This window comes from Talpa europaea (genome assembly GCF_964194135.1).
Source record: "Talpa europaea genome assembly, chromosome: 9".
NCBI lineage: Eukaryota > Metazoa > Chordata > Mammalia > Eulipotyphla > Talpidae > Talpa > Talpa europaea.
In genome coordinates, this window is record NC_140076.1 from 3,588,332 (window position 1) to 3,604,231 (window position 15,900).

At 45.7% G+C, this 15,900-nt stretch overlaps 1 protein-coding gene across 1 annotated transcript in view; it reads right to left on the reverse strand.

The window, feature by feature from the left end:
* RERE (arginine-glutamic acid dipeptide repeats) overlaps nucleotides 1-15,900 on the reverse strand; it is a gene marked incomplete at both ends in the record, with an annotated part of 222,822 nt that overhangs the window by 71,601 nt on the left and 135,321 nt on the right. Inside the window, one exon of the mRNA XM_084243550.1 lies at nucleotides 7,954-8,052. Coding sequence (XP_084099676.1) covers nucleotides 7,954-8,052 — 99 coding nt within the window. The remainder of the gene's footprint in view (nucleotides 1-7,953; nucleotides 8,053-15,900) is intronic.

Genomic DNA, 15,900 nt, shown 5'->3' on the forward strand with positions numbered 1-15,900 from the left:
GAGAAAGATTTTGAAAACACTGTCTCTCTTGACAAGAATGCGTAATTCAGGGTCGGAAAGCCTGGGTCCTAAAGGCTTTCTTCATTACCCGAACAAAATCTGTGAGGAAGTGTGTAGTGACGTTGAGTAAATACTACTTCAAGAAGGCAGCCCACGGGAGGGAAGGTGCCCAAGGGAACATGGTGGAGGACTGTGGGGCACTGGTGAAGGGCAGGGTGTGAGAGTCATTTGTCCAGGCTTGAATCTATAAATCCCAGAGCATTTGCAAAGATATAAACCTACTTTTCAATAAGCATAATTTGAAAAGAAAACAAAAGGCACCTTTTCCTTTCAGGTTTTTTTTTTTTTTTTGCCGCCAAAGAAAAAAAACAACTTTCTTACAAATGCTGAATTCCAAGTAAGCGTTTGCAGTAAACGAGTGACAATACCAAAATGCTCTGGTCTTGGCAAGAGGAGCTGCAGGAACCCAACTCAGAACCTCTACAACCAACCAGTTACAAACTCTTCCAGAAGATGACCTGGAAGGAGAAAACAGAGCTCCCACTGGGGAGCTCAGAGCTGCTTAACAGCATGTAACTCTGAGGCACAAGTTAGGCGTGACCAGCACTGGTCTAAGATCCCCCAGAACCGGATCCCCATTACCTTTCTGACCTCATTTCTTCCTACTCTTGTCCTGCTCTCCCTGCTCCATCCACACTGGCATCCCTACTATTCCCTGAACGTACCACAGAGCTGCTTCCACCTCAGGGCCTTTGCACTTACCATTTTACTGAACCAGCACTCTCTTCCCCAAAATATTTGCAAGATCAGTTCCCTCATGTTTTTTTAGTTCCCACCACCCCTTACATCATGTGTCTTTCCTGCAATGTCTTCCTCTTAGGCGCTTATTTTAGCACACTGAGTGTAGCGCTCAGTGACCTTGCTTCACCGTTGTCTCTGGGTGAAGGTCGGCTCCACGAGCATATTCTGTCTCGTGTCACCATCATGTAGAATGGAGCCTGGCAGCATGCTGGTGCTCTATAAATATTTGCAGCACAAACAAATAATTTCAACCAGTAAACTAAAATCAGATCTGAGTAAGGAGCCTGGTGGGGACCATGCCATCTACCCAGCCCAACACCAGGTACCAGGAAGGCAGAACCAGAGAGAAGCCCTGGACCGGACAGCGGGTGAGGCCAGTTCTGAGACCGTCTCTCCCCTTTATGATCAACAAACATATTCCGCTTCCCAACACTTCAGTACTTTGCTTTATATGTGAAGAAAATGCACAGGAATTTACTCATATAAAGGTACTTCGGGAAAATGTCTAAAAGCAGGTGCTGAAACATCAGTTGCAGGCGCCACTAAACAGCATGCGAGGTGTCGGGGAGGAAGAAAACGCGATTAGGAAATGCATAAAAGCAGGCTGGCACTCAAGGGAGGGGAGCAGCGCGGGTCCTGCGGGCTCCGAGGCCCTTATCATCGCTGCCTAAGAGAGACATTCCATGTAACAACCAAGAGTGGCGAGAGCGGAGACCGCCGTGATGAGGTGCCTCCTCTCCTGCAGCGGTCCCATTTTTTACCTCCTGTTTCTTTCCCTGACGCCTGAATTCCAGGCCAGCACGGCGAGCCTCACCTCTGGAAATGTAAGGCTGCGGCGTCACTCTCCACGGTGCTCTGTACACACACACTGAAACTGACTTCAGTTCTGTTGCTAAGAAACTGCAGGAGGAAAGGGTTTTCCATCCTCTTCATTTATAAAATAACCACTTTTGTCTGTGGGAGAACAAATGCAGTCTCTCAAGTCCCCTTGTATCTCATTTTCATTTTTTAAATGAACAGAGGAGATGCCGGAGAGGATGAAGTGTGTGCTAGCTCCATGTTTCACGTGCCCTTGGACATGAGACGGAAAACATGCTCCAATCACCCACCCTCCAGCCTGTGCTACTCTTCCGAGCCGAAGATTTTCCCTGCTGCTCCCCACTTCGAGGAAAAATGAAAAATGTCCCATTAAAAATTACTCCTTGATTGTAAAAGATTATCTTGAACAACAAGGAATAATTTAGGGCACACTGCATTCAACATGGAATTTCTCTTCTGCTTTGTCCCAATGCCTGAAAACAAAAACATACAGCCCCAAAGAACAATACAACTGAGAGCTGACTTTAAAACATATACCTAAAATTAGGGCTAGGGGATAGGACATTTAAAAACATTGGTTAAATGGAATGAGAAACGGAATGAACTTATTTGAAAAGAAAGAGAAAACAGGCATAACTTCTCTGACAGTAGAAGAAAAGGCAGACTAGAAAGCAACCAAGCCATATATATGAAAAGCAAGGTCACGGCTGAATTTGTTGATTTAACCCAGAGGCAGCTTCTACTGACATGAAATACTGAAATGAATTTTTGAAATCTCTCTCCCCTTCTAATGGCTAGCCTCTCTCATTTACTAAAAAATTTTAAAATACATTTCTCTTTACAGCTTGTTACACAGTAGATTCTTTCTGCAAACTGACTGACAAAATTGATTGCCTTATACCAACTTTTCTGCACATATAACTGATTTTTAATTTGCTGTCTCATTTCCAAAAGGATTTGACAATAAACTATCTACCTTATTAACTTCTTTAAGCAGGGTTTGGTTCAAAAGCTCATGGGAGTTAATCACAGGAAAAATTGCTCACTTTCATTAATGCTTAAAATATTAAGTAAACCTTACCTGGATCTACATTTCCTGTTTTTAATATTAAGGACTGACCTTCACCATAGAACACAGTAAGAAAACGCCACGTAAGTAATATATGTATTACTATTGTGTACATATGTTAACATTGTATTTCTCTTAATTTCCTCCTCTTGTTTGAAAATTAAATTGTTCATAAGAAACAGTACCAATTTCAGTTAAAACTAGAGAAATGGTAATCAGCTAAGACAAAAATCTACTTCAATTCAAAATTTACTAAGCCCCTATTTTGTGTTGCACTAAATGTACGGCATATACACATATAGAACATGTCTATTTCAGGCTAACAGCAAAGTTCCCAAGTGAACTATAAAAATTTCCAGATTAAGATTTCTTTAAAAAGTATTTCCATGTTGGGATTCATTTGCATGTACGCAAAACTACACACATTAACTCTGGCATAAACCTGGGGTGTATGTCATCAAGGACCCAGGCAAAGCTCAAAACCAGGAAACTGAGCCAGTGGTGAGGCTTTAAAGGCCCTTTAATAATGTTTGCATAAGTTTTAAAAATAGAGATTGTTCACACACAATTTATAAAACAGCCCCCAAAATGGACAGAATTATATTAACTAATGATATAGGATCCTATCATCAACATTTTTTGAATGATCCTATGAAAGGCTCGACAATCCTGGAATTTTTTCCATTCCTTAAATCAATGTACAGTGAAGCCTCCTCTGTACTGAAGAGAGAAAATTCAAGACTCAGCCCCTAGGTTACACACATCTTAAAACGCATGTGCCAACCGCTGGAGGCTGTGGCGCCCTAATCATCACCTGTTTCACCACCACAGCCCCCTGCTGCTCTAGGGCTTTCAAGCTCCTTGAGCTGTGAACTCCACTTTCTAGAGCTGCCACACAAACAGTAAACAAAACTCATTGTGCTTTCACCCCACTAAGCAGCTCTGTCTTACCCAGATGCCAGAAGGGGGCAAGCCAACGTTTTCTTGAGCAGTAACTACCCAAAATGGCACAACAGAGGCATATGAAGCTGCTGCCTAGGAAAGACCTGGCAAACAGCTGGGTATATCCTGCATAAGGCAAACCTTAACCAGTTGCAGGGATTCACGGGGTCACAAATATTCAGAAACTTAGTTCACCATGTTAATTCAACTTTGAAAGGATTTTCATTTATATTTATGATAAACTGAGCTTTAAATTAAAGAAAGGTTTAGATGCTTTAAAATTTATGAATCTTTGTAAATCCACATACACGGTCAATTAAAGTTTATCACCATCAGGTGATAACTATCTTTGGATTAAAAACTTCAGAGGTTATTTGTAGCGAGGCTGTTCCCCACACTGCATTACCATCAAGGTATAAATTACAGCTGCCCAAGATGAAGTTTAACATCCTGCAGTAAGCACCAAAACGTTCACCTTACTCAACACTTGTTTTGCTGCAAGTTAATTCAACACGAAAACAATTTCCGGGTGGACAGGAAGCAAAGGGGGAAATGCGCAGCGCAGTAGAAGTCCTGATCTCACAAAATTGCAAGCCAGGCCAAACCTACAAGGGAAATGCAGGCCCTGAATTTTAAAAAGAATTCAATTAGCATCCCCAGTATTTCCATAATCAACAGCTGAATGCTAATTACGATCACAGCATCCAGCAGCAGTGGAATCCCAGTGCAATAAGTAACAACACAACAGCAGCAAGTGCCACCTTCAGCTTGCATGCATAAGTAAACAGAATTAATAACTATCCAAGCATGGAAGGGTGACTTAATCTGTTTCGATTAGGTGCAGTTCAGCCTGAGGCCTTTGTGTTATATTTAAATGTGTTCATCATGTTTAATTAAAAATCTAATAATCAAGGGTTTTGGTTTTTTTACTAAAAGTTCTGATCTGTTTTCCCCCCTTTCTCTTTTACAAGTCTGACTGGTTTGGATGGCTTCCTGAAAAGGAATATTTTTAGTATAAAATAAGAGAAACTGGCTAACATCAACCTGAACTCTCAAATGCAGAAGCAGCCATTACTGTGGCCCCGACCCTACCCCCACCTTGGGACTGAACAAGCTTCATGAATTTCTTTTAAAAAGCTGCTCTGCTGTGAGGGATCTGTGTGACTGGGAAGACTTTGCCACGAGCTGGCTTCGAAGGCGCTTCCCACAATCACGCCATTAAGGAGAGTTCATTTGTCACCACCTGGCCTCAAATTTAACAGAAATTGGCACAAATCTGGCTTTAGTTCAACAAGATTCAAAGTATCTCAGGCCCAAAGCAACTTCAGTAAGAAATACTGTATCTATACACACGTAACACGTAAACGGTCACAAGAAATGCCTAATGTGATGAAAGGCCTCCCGATGTGTAATTTTGTGGTCTGAGAGCTCAAGCATTGGTGATTATCTGAAAGACCAAGGAAGAAGAGGCTGGGGAGTATCATTATTATTAAGAACAGTAATAACTGGGGAGCTTTCCCAAAAGTAAAATGTTTAAGGGCAACTTTGGATGCATGTTGTAGGGTAAGGAAAAAATGTCAGGCTTTTCTGCCCTCCCGCCATCAGGATAGATGATGGATCTGCGGTCCTGAATGCATGCCTGATGGCAGCACCTGGACTAGGGTGTGGGCCTAGGTAGATGAGATCCACCTGGGCTAAGACTATGCTTTTTAAGGGCGGCGTCACAGGGACGCCAGTAGAAGCCAAGAAGCCAAGAACGAGCAGAAGCCGAGAGAGAAGCAAGAGAAGCAGAAGCTGAGAGAAGGCCGGAGAACTCAGATAGAGTGAAGACTTGCTGGGGGCCAGGAGGCCTGCCAGCCTCCTGGCCCCCCAGCACCCCTGCCTGTGTACCGGGTAAATCCCAATAAAAAGACCTGCAAAAAGCCACTAAGGACTCTGACTCCTCCTTCACCTGGTCTGCATGGGATCAGAAAACCTGCTCAGCGGTCATTCCTGCCTCTACACATGTATAAGTGTTTCTCATTGATGCTGATTTTCACTTATTACCTAACACAAGGTCCAAAATGCTGGATTACCGAGAAGACTCTTTAAAAGCACTAACCTTGAATAAAGAACTGTCAGTGTTCCTCAAACCCCTCACAGGTACAGACATCATTCACACCATTAGTAAGTCCCCACTCTTAAGTTTGCAAACTAGGAGGCCATCGGCTCAGAAATGAAGCCGGAAAGCTGGTGATGACAGGAAAGCTAGCAGGCAGAGGCCAAGCACCAAGCGCCAGCCCAGAGGCCGATGGAAGACGCAGCTGAGGAGAGGCACTATCGAGGTGAATGCACAGATGGGCTCAGCCTGGAGGACTGTCAGAGTTTGGGTGGGTGAGAGAGCGGTCTATGGCAGAGCACAGGCCCCAGGAGAGGCAGGAGGCACAGTCAAAGGGGCGCACTGCCCCCCTGGCACACACAGGCCTCAGCGCAAGCAAACAGAAGGCAAACAGCGTCATGGGCACTGCTGTAGTTAGACAGCAGCTGGGTGCACTGGAGGCAGTGAAGTTTAAAAATAACCCGATGTCCATGCAGGCAGAAAACTGAGATGGGAAAAAGTGGGGGAGGCAAGCCTGTGGACTTATTTTAGTAAGGACACATTTGTTTTGCTTCTTTCTGTAATTCCTGGGGTAGAAAAAATGTGGAGGGGGCCATGCAGAGCAGGCATTTTCCCACAGTCCCGACACTGAACACCAGGAGGGTCTCGCTGGTGTCTGCACCTCGCCGTGCATGCAACTTTCAAAGATGTGATCTAGATGCATTTATCAAATGCCTATTTCAGCCTATCAGTTATTAAGCCACTGTCTGGTTCACTTTTGAGGTATTATGAAATAAAGCTTAACTTCCCATAAACAAGGGGGCTACCTGATCCCTCAGCTCTCAAGGCTGGGTAACCACCAAACACTTCTCAGAACTCACACAGAGATAAGGGGTGCAGGGGGTGAAAATGGGACAGGCCCACAGAATCCTTGCGCGGATCACCTCCAGCCCCAGGACGCAGCCTCGGATGCCCAGCACTTATGAGCTACAGCTTCCTATTCCAGAACCAAATGGGGCCTTACCCCAGTTCTTGTATGTATAAATAAAAAAAAAAAAAAAAAAACTTAAAAAAAAAAGATTTGCTTTGGGGGAAAAAAAACAAACAGAAACTTTGTCATAAAAACCCGGCGCCCTCCCCACCCACCTCTCCTACACACTCCTGCAGACATAGTCTTGCCTATTTCTCGAACGTGCCAGGCGCGTTCTCTTTTTTCCAGTATCCAAGAAGCTCACCTACTCGCTTCACTAATGTCTCCACTCAAGTGATGCTTTCCAGGCCTTTCCCTCTCCTACCAATGGATTCCTTTCCTCCTCTCCCGGCTCCATCTCCCCAGTGCCTGCCCCCACGCCACATAGCCCGATTCTTGGATACTCTCAAGTCACGTGCCTTATGCAGAGGGACCCTGTGCGCTCCTAGCATAGCACCTGGTACATAAGGAACATCAATAAATATTGCTTAAAATAAACAAACAAAATCCAAGCAGGATCAAGAAAACACCTAAAATTTCTCTTCTTAGCATATTTAAAATATCAATCGGCACGTTTTGTCCATGCCAGCCTTCATCTCGGTTTCATTAAACCCACAGGCAAACGCAAAGCAGCAGCACTCTGTTGACCACTGAATTTGCAGCAACACAAGAAACCTGTAACGTTACCTTCTGTAAGCAATACCGTTCGAAAGTCACAAGACAGGATGTCTCATGAGGACTCTTGGCTCCTGGTAGGGAGCCCAGGGCTTTGCAAATCTGTGTTCCTGGACTCATTTCTCTCCCAACCTCTTCAGTGGGCCACAGTGACAGAATAAACACGTCATGCCACTGTGTTTAGCCAAGTCTATGCGTCCTGCTTTAGACCAATGTCCTTCAAGAGGTCAGGGGCCTTACCAGTCCTCAAAATGGAAACAAGTCACCAGCCCTACTCAAAGTTATGTGCCAATCAGTTTTAACATGCTTAAAATAGGAAGGTACCAAGAGTTAGCGCGCACCAAAAACCAACCAAGCAAAAATAACTTTTTTAAAGAGTAACTTCCAATTTCTTCTCTCCCTCCAGGAAACCCAGGACAATCCTGTTCATCCGCCATGCTGTCGAAGCTCAGCAAGGCCACGTCCTTCTGTACAACTGTGAGGCTTAAAGGATTTGATTTTCCCTTGACAAAAGGGAGGTTGCCATGTGGTCTGCCCACAAGACTGGGTCAACAGGCGAGCCCTTCTCGTTTTCCGCGAGGCCCAGGCCGGGGTGCTCACCACTTCGTCCTCGGTCCAGCACTTTTCGATCAGCTTGGGCACAGGCTTCTTTACCAGGCGCTGCAGGGCTTTGCCAGCATCGTAACCGCTTTCATGTAGCTGAAACAAAACGACGTTGGTGAGTTCAGTGCACCAGGTACCAGAATGGGAGCAAATGGGCAGGAGGGAAGCCCTGAGCTGAGTCTCTGCTAAGGCTCTCGGGACCGGTGAGCAGACGTACACAGCGTCAGGGGCCCCTGGCTCTCACCCACCTCCCACCTGGTCCCTGCCGAGGCTGCTCCGGGAGCAGGAGACAGGTGCAGCAGGAACTGCCGTGGGGGAGAGGACAGGATGAGACCCAACTGCACCCGCATTGGAGGTCTGGCTGGGGCAGTGTCACGCAGCCCCTGCATTCAGTGTCTTCTTTAACCCCATGGGAAAGGCACCTACTCCCTGTACCTGAGGTGCAGAAACTACCGGATGAGGAAGGGAAGCACAGGAAGGCCAAAGAGAGGTGCTCACTACCCTGAGCCAGCAGAGGTTGGAGCCAGGCCTCCACCCAGCCAAGGTGATCCCCACAATGGTCTCCTACCTAGCATGGCCTGAAGACACACTCTATGGTATTCTCTTTAGTGCTTTAAAAAGAAATTCCACTAAAAAGTTCCCAGTCCCCGAAAATAAAGAGCTTTCTAAAGAAGCTAATTCTGTACCAGTACCCTGAATTTTCAGAACCTATGACGCAGACACTGGTTTATCTACACATTCCTTTTACGACTGGACTTTTCTCCCGTCACAGCCTGGGAACTTTCACTCCACAGCCTTTACAACCCGCAGTGTCCAGCACCACAGACCCTCTCTACAGCTACAGTCTCAACACACAGATGGAGAGAAGCAGCAGAAAGATCCTTTTCCTCCATCCTCCTCCCCAAACTACAGCGGCCCCTCTAAATCCCCACTGGAAATCTGCCTTTCCCGTACAGATTTATTTGTCTGACATAAGAATCGGCTTCGGCCAAGACTTGCTCTTCAGTGCCTCAGTCTGTGGCACGGGCCATCCTCCAGAAACCCTTACTGATGTGAAGAACAAAAGCCTTCACCTGGTGTCCCTGGGTAGGCACCACGCAAATCTCAAGCTCAGTTTACGTTCATTAGCTCAGCTGTCTGCTGCCTGCCTGCCTGTTGCATTTCAAGCTCTGTCCACTGCTTGAACAAAGCAGGCAAGGCAGGGCTCTGCACAGAGCGGACATCTCATTGACCCCCTGCGCCTTAACCCTCCCACCAGCATCTGATAAACACTCAGCACAAATAAGTCACTAACTGGCGGGGACGCCTGGCAGGGACACCAGCTCAGGAGCGCTGTAGTCATTACTATCACCCAGGTGAGGCAAAGAGCCAGACTCAGAGTGCGGTGTTTCCTCGACGGGACCCACACACTGCCTTGCACCCACTGCTGTAGCCCCGGGCTGGGCAGCTGTCACTGTCCCCCATAACCATCCAGTGAAATCTAAATACCGAAACACACTGCAATCTCTCTTGCAGCGACTCAACTGCCATTGGAAGGGTGAGGATTCTCACGGTTCGGAGGAGCCCTGCATAACTCTAACAGTACGTCAGCTCCCTCGAGATGGGAGATGGATGCCGGGCCCTGCCTTGGAGGTGCAGTGCAGCACATACCCACCTGGAGGGGCTGCGGGGGAGAAGGGCCAGGTGTACGTAATGAAGATCAGTGCTGGACGTTACCAGCTATTTTTGTGATAGTCACCACAAGACTATTTTAAAAATGAACTACTACTATATTTTGCAAATGTCTGAAAACTGCCTAGCCTTCTTTTAGGAACATGAAAAGACAGATTTTCAAACTTTGACCAATAATCAGAACAAGTAAGTATTTGCCAAGTTCTATAACATGATGACGATCTAGAAGAAGAGCTGAACAAATGGCTCAGACAGAATGGAGAAACTGCTGCCTACTTAATTATAAAAAGCACATATTTTCGTGATAATCTGAAATCGATTCAAGTTGATCAAGTCATAAATTTTTAATGAAGAGGTCCTGGCAAAATTAACACTTTACTCACCAGGTTTGTGACCTCGGGCAAGTGCCCTATCTTCTTTGGGTCTCAATTTCATCACCTTTAAAAATGAGTAATAATAACATCTACCTCTTACGGGCTATTAGGAGGACAACATTGGGAAATATATGTAAATTGCTAGAACTATACCTGGCACACGAATGCTCTGCCAACTGTTTACTTTTAAAAGGGGAGAAATATAAAGGAGGCGGTCTCTGATTTTTACCAACATTCTGAAGAGCAGCCTTTTCAGATAAAGAAATAAAATGCCAAACCAGAAACAAAACCCACTTATGTTTTACATAAATACTGGAGTTAATAATTCAGTGAATTTGATTAAAACTCTGGTGTATTATACAGAAAAAAACAAGTTTTGAAATCTTATACAGCAGAAAGCAGGCAATTACCGCACAAGCACAAGGCCCACTCCAAAAGCAAACGGCTGAGCGAGTGAAGTAAATCGAGTCACTGATCCGGGAACATTCCTGCCTGTCAGGGAGCCCAGGGCGCTGCAGACGCCAGCTGAAGAGCCCATGAACCCGAGGCCGTTCTGGCTACGGCCTACACTGCACGCGGCAGGCAAGCCCTCCTTTCCCGTAACCCCATCTCCCTGTGCTCTGAGGGGCTTCCCATGCCTCAACCGCCCATGGTATGAGCCAGAAAAATACTTTCAAGCATCCTCTCCACCTCCATGCAAGGACATATTTGAAAAGTAAATCGTGTGGGATCATTTACCAGCAGTGATAAAATCCTGATTGAAGAAATGAAGTTAGGATACCATTGTGCTGTCAGCGGTAATTCACAAAGGTCAGTTCGAAAGTACGGTCAGGGTCCCTTCGGCACACCTCTTCCTGGGGACCTAGAGCACATCTTTCTAAACAGTCACCTTCTTCTCAGTGTTCCCCGCCCCCCCCCCACAGCTTTCCAGGAATCTTCAATAAAGAAATGTTTTAATTCTAATTTATTAAAGACTGACTTTTAACCAGAAGGCATGTCCCACATACCTTCACATGAAGAACTACCTTTTGAGTCCTCTGGGAAAACTAGGTGTGTTTAGAACACCCCTCACTCCTTCCACACTCAGTGAGTGTGAAACTGCCTGAGCAGCTGTCCTAGGGACCAGGGACAGATACAGCAGTGAATAATCAGATAGTGGATGTCGAAAACGTATGCCTAAGATAGTGTAACCTGTGAGAGTCACTGAGCAAGCTGTGCCCAGGTGACACATCTATCGATCTATCACATCCAGACTCTAGGTCCCCACGGGTTTGCCCCACCTTCTTGCCCAATGCATTTCTCACAAGTGAGCCCCTCTTAGAAGGGATTTGCTTTACAGGTGGTTGTGAAGATTTTCTTTTTTCAGATAGTGACTGTATGTTTGAAGAAGAGCCAAGCTGGATATTTCACCAACTGCATTAAGTCGGAATGGGTAAGCTTACCAAAATAATGGCTCTTAGAGCTGTAAAAACTGTCATTAGAAATATTCCCCTCTCATAGAGCAATGCATTCTAAAGGAATGAAATAATCTCTTCTTGCGAAGACCACTGGTTTCAAATTGTAGACCCCTGATCATGACCACACAGCTACATCTATACGGTCGAAAAATCCAGTGAAGCTTCCCAATATTGCTAAGGCAAACGGTCCTTTAATGTAAGATTTTCTACCATTTCACTACAGAAGATTGTTCAAAGGAATTGCAGTGAAAACAGGAGGAGGAGGGAGAACCCTGAAATGTCTGACAGCTTCAGTTTGTAGCCTTGGGGGAGAAAAATGAAAGCAGGTTCGTAAATCTTTCTGTTCATTCTGCAGCCAAGCCAGGCCGTTGAAATCTGGGATTAAATGCAATTTTAATGTAGGGTACAGTGAAGTACACCATTTTGAAACTACTGAGAGAAGATCACTGTAAAAAGCAGGGACCAAGATACAGTCTCTAACTCAGCCTCTAACATTCTTTAACTCAGTAGCCTTTGCGAGCTACTGGTGGAGAAGCACTTCTGTATAATACCTTACCTTTCACCCCGCCAGCCACCACCGTGTGCGCATGCATGGTCCACTCATCAGAGAAGCCTGTGCCTGTAAACCTGCCACCTCTCTATCACTGACCTGCAGAGTCTGTCCTTCCACACGAGCAGACCCTTCTACCCTTAGGATCTGGGCAACTTAACAGTAGGAATCTCCACCAAGCCCCTGGCCTTTTGAGTCATTCCACTAGGGAACTAGCTGGTTTTTCTGTTTTCTACCCATTTGTTTTTTAGTCCCGGGCTTGCTCAATACAACCGCAGGTCACGTTCCTTCCTTTTTGGTGTGTCCACTGTGAAGGAGCCCACAGGAGCCCTTCCTCTCTCAGGTATCAGCTCTCCTCCACCACCGCACTGTGGTGCCCTGAGACCCAGCAGGACAGCCCAGCCTCAAGACCAGCCCCTCACACCGTTCTCCGCCTTCCGTTCACTCACAAAGAGTTACTGAGCAACTCCTTGTGCTGAGCCCTGAGCTAGCAAAGGGGTAAACCTGCCCCGAGGAGCAAGGCCAGGCATGAGTGAGCCACAGAGTGGACATGGTGGGGGACTCTGGTGCTAAAAAAAAAAAAAAAAAAAAAGAGCAGCTTCTGGGCCTCCATGGTGGCGCAAGAGGTTAAGCACTATGAAGCCATCCACAGCCACTGCAGCAAGAGTTCAATCCCCGGTGAGGGAGCTACCCAGGTGCAGCAGACCTCTCCTGTCTCCCTGCTGCTCCCCTCCACAGTGTATTTCAGTACATCCACCTATTCTGCTCCCTACTCTGCCTCTGGTGGATCCTCTCACCCCCCCCCACACATCTGGCCTGTACCCCAGTTCTTGTATGCTTAAATAAACAAATCTTAAAAAAACAAAACAAAACAAAAAAAAAAACCAAGCAGTTTCTGAGAAACAAACTCCTGATTTGGTGCTGTTACAGGGCAAACACCCAAAAAAGCGCTAAAAACTTACAGTGAGACCCAACTGCAGACACACACCAGAAGGTTAATAAGGGGCTTATTTACGGAAAAGGAAATGGAGGACTGACACAAGCAGGGAGAGACAAACTGGTGAAAGCGTCCTGCCGATTCCGCTGAGCTGAGACCGCCAGCGCGCCATCCAGCCAGCGAAAACCAACCCCAAGGCCCACGTCTGGTTATACCCCAAGCCTGACTGCTGAACCCACTCTCAGTTCCCAGCATCCTCCCTTCAGTGGTGATGACATTTTGGGATTTGTAGTCCTTCGTCCCTTGGATATCCTTGGCCTGGGGTGGGGGTGGGATCCATAAAACCTATTTGTGGGTTCATTCAGGATGTCCTCCCCTGCCCCCAACAGTGCAATACAGACTCGCAGAAGCCAGACGCTGCTCTTGTGTAACTGAGCAGCCAGCTGCACTGAAGCTCTCACTTCCTGGGCTCTGCAGCCCCTATTACACAAACCGTCCTGCAGTCAGAGCCTTCTGGAGCCTGTGAATGGGGCACAAGTGAATGGGCACAAGGTTGCAGGCAGGAGGCTTTCTTGTTAGCAACTTTGTCACAAGCCAGTTGAGTTCAGGTTTTCATCTGTCAAATGGGTCTAACACCATCACCCCATGCAGTGCCATGGGACACACGCAGGAGACACAGCGACGAGACACTCTGAAGTGCCGAAGGGCAAGAAGTGGCTCCACAGTGCCAGCGTGGGGGGTGATGTTTAGGTATGTGGCTCTGACCTAAGACTCAACCAGAGGTGTGACAGGGCCACCAGTCCTGGGGACTGCATGGCCCCCACAGTTTAGCCACAGCTTCTGACTTCTCTGAGGTTAGCAGAAAGGATCAGGCCACAGAAGAAAAACACATTTCTGCATAATTGCCCAAGTTAAATCTGCTACTCTCACTCAGCCTGACAAATCATTCCCTGCTTATTACTTTCTATAATTTAATATATATAAGTGCTTTACTGGCAAGCTTCTCAAAAGAATAAATAATACTTAATGACTGCCTACAGTTTAATTAACTCATGATTGAACTTCTCATGGACTGCTATAAACATTAAATTATATCCTTCCTCAATGCTGCCATGGATGGAAATCTTGTTTCAAGCTTTAACTCTCCTGCCTAAACAATTCTGAAATTTCAGCAAATCTGTACACTGGACAGAGAGGTGAGAGAATCAACCTCAAAGCCTGCTTATAAAGTGTGTTATCTTATAGAGCAAGGACAAGGTCTTAATTTAAATAAGATTGAAAACGTGGTGCACGTGTCTGACACCTCCTTTACATCTCAGCAATCAGTGAGCATCTCCACCTCTTGGGCAGTCTTATTAGCATAAACTCTGCTTCTCTGCACAAGGTTTTAAGTTTCTACTCTGGGTTCTCATCTTAGATGCCATTTTCTGTCTGCGTGATGCTGCAAATAAATTTTCCTCTTGGCATGGCTCAGCTGTCAGGAACCTCTGTTCTATAATGAACCCATGAATTACATCTCCCTGCTCTGACATCTCTGGTCTCACACATCAAAATATTGTTCTTCAATTGTAATTTATAACTTAATTTAAATGTCCCTTTTACTGTGACCTTTTTAGATCAAGTGGCATTGCATCTGGCAGCTTCTACTAAATGAAGGCATCCTTTTGCAATTACAGCCAACATAATAACTGTGGAAAAGCCTATCTGAGTTAGATTGTATTCACACTAACTATTAGATAATTGTAGTCCATTAAGAAAAGTATTAAATTTTGACTTGTTTTGCTATGCAGAATATGCTGTTTGTTTGCAAGAAAATGCCGAAATAACTTTGAAAGGAAAAAAAGTAGGATTTGATGATCCTAAAATTCTTTATACTGTTTTAACTATTTCAACATTAAAATAATTGATATGAAAGAGGTGGCCTATGGGTCAATTTTAATCAGACTCCTTCAGACAGTTCATTGAAATTTCTGGGGCTCAGCAATATTAACCTCAGTGATTATTAGTGAGGATTAATTTTAAGGTTATATACACAATATACTTATTCGTTTTGGTCTCAATGATAACATAATGGAACAAATAAAATCATCAAGAGGCACACAACAAAGCAGGTGAGACTACAGAGCTGAGCAAATTTCTGAAAGACTGCTCTAATTATCTGAAAGCTTCAGCCAAGAACATAGCTAGTAGCTAAGAAATAAGAAAAAGGCTCTGTATAACCAGAACAGCATCTCAAGCCAAGGTATGCTGGGATACACAGCCCTGGTGAGTGGTGCGGAGTCCACCTAGTTCCTCAGAAGCCCCACCAGGACAGGGCCAAGAGGAAGGTTTACTCCTGTGGAGGCCTGGCCAGGACAACCAGCTTCTCCCAGTGCAGTGGGGCTGAGCTCAGGGCAGGCCTGTGGGACTGGACACTGGCACAGATGCCAGGCCTAAAAGAGCAACAGCTTCCAGGCTAGCCAGAGCATGGGCATCGCCTCCTCGAGGGGGCCCAGGTTAGGACTGAGACAGGCTGGAGACAGAGCTGCCCTGGTCTGGGCTAGAGAGAGAAACACTTGGCAGTGTGATAAGTCAACATCAATCAGTTCGTGTGGCAGTTGTGCATGACAATTCTATAATCAATAAATGCTCCTTGCACAAAGAAAGCCAAATACATCACAGTGCACTAATACAAACAGTTTATAAATCAAACATCATCAGCTATTACAGAAACAGCATAATCACGTCTAAAAATTTTATATGCAATTTCAAAAAGCCCATATTTAAGTATAAATCACAGAAGACCAAAAAGCATAGAAAATAAAAACCATAACAAAAAAATTAAAAATAGGGCCTCCCCGGTGGCGCAGCAGTTGAGCGCTGGGTTGCAAAGCTGCCTACAGCCTCTGCAGCACTGGTTCGATCCCCGGCTGCTCCTTGGCCACGGAGGAGGGTCCCACATGGCGTGCAGACCTC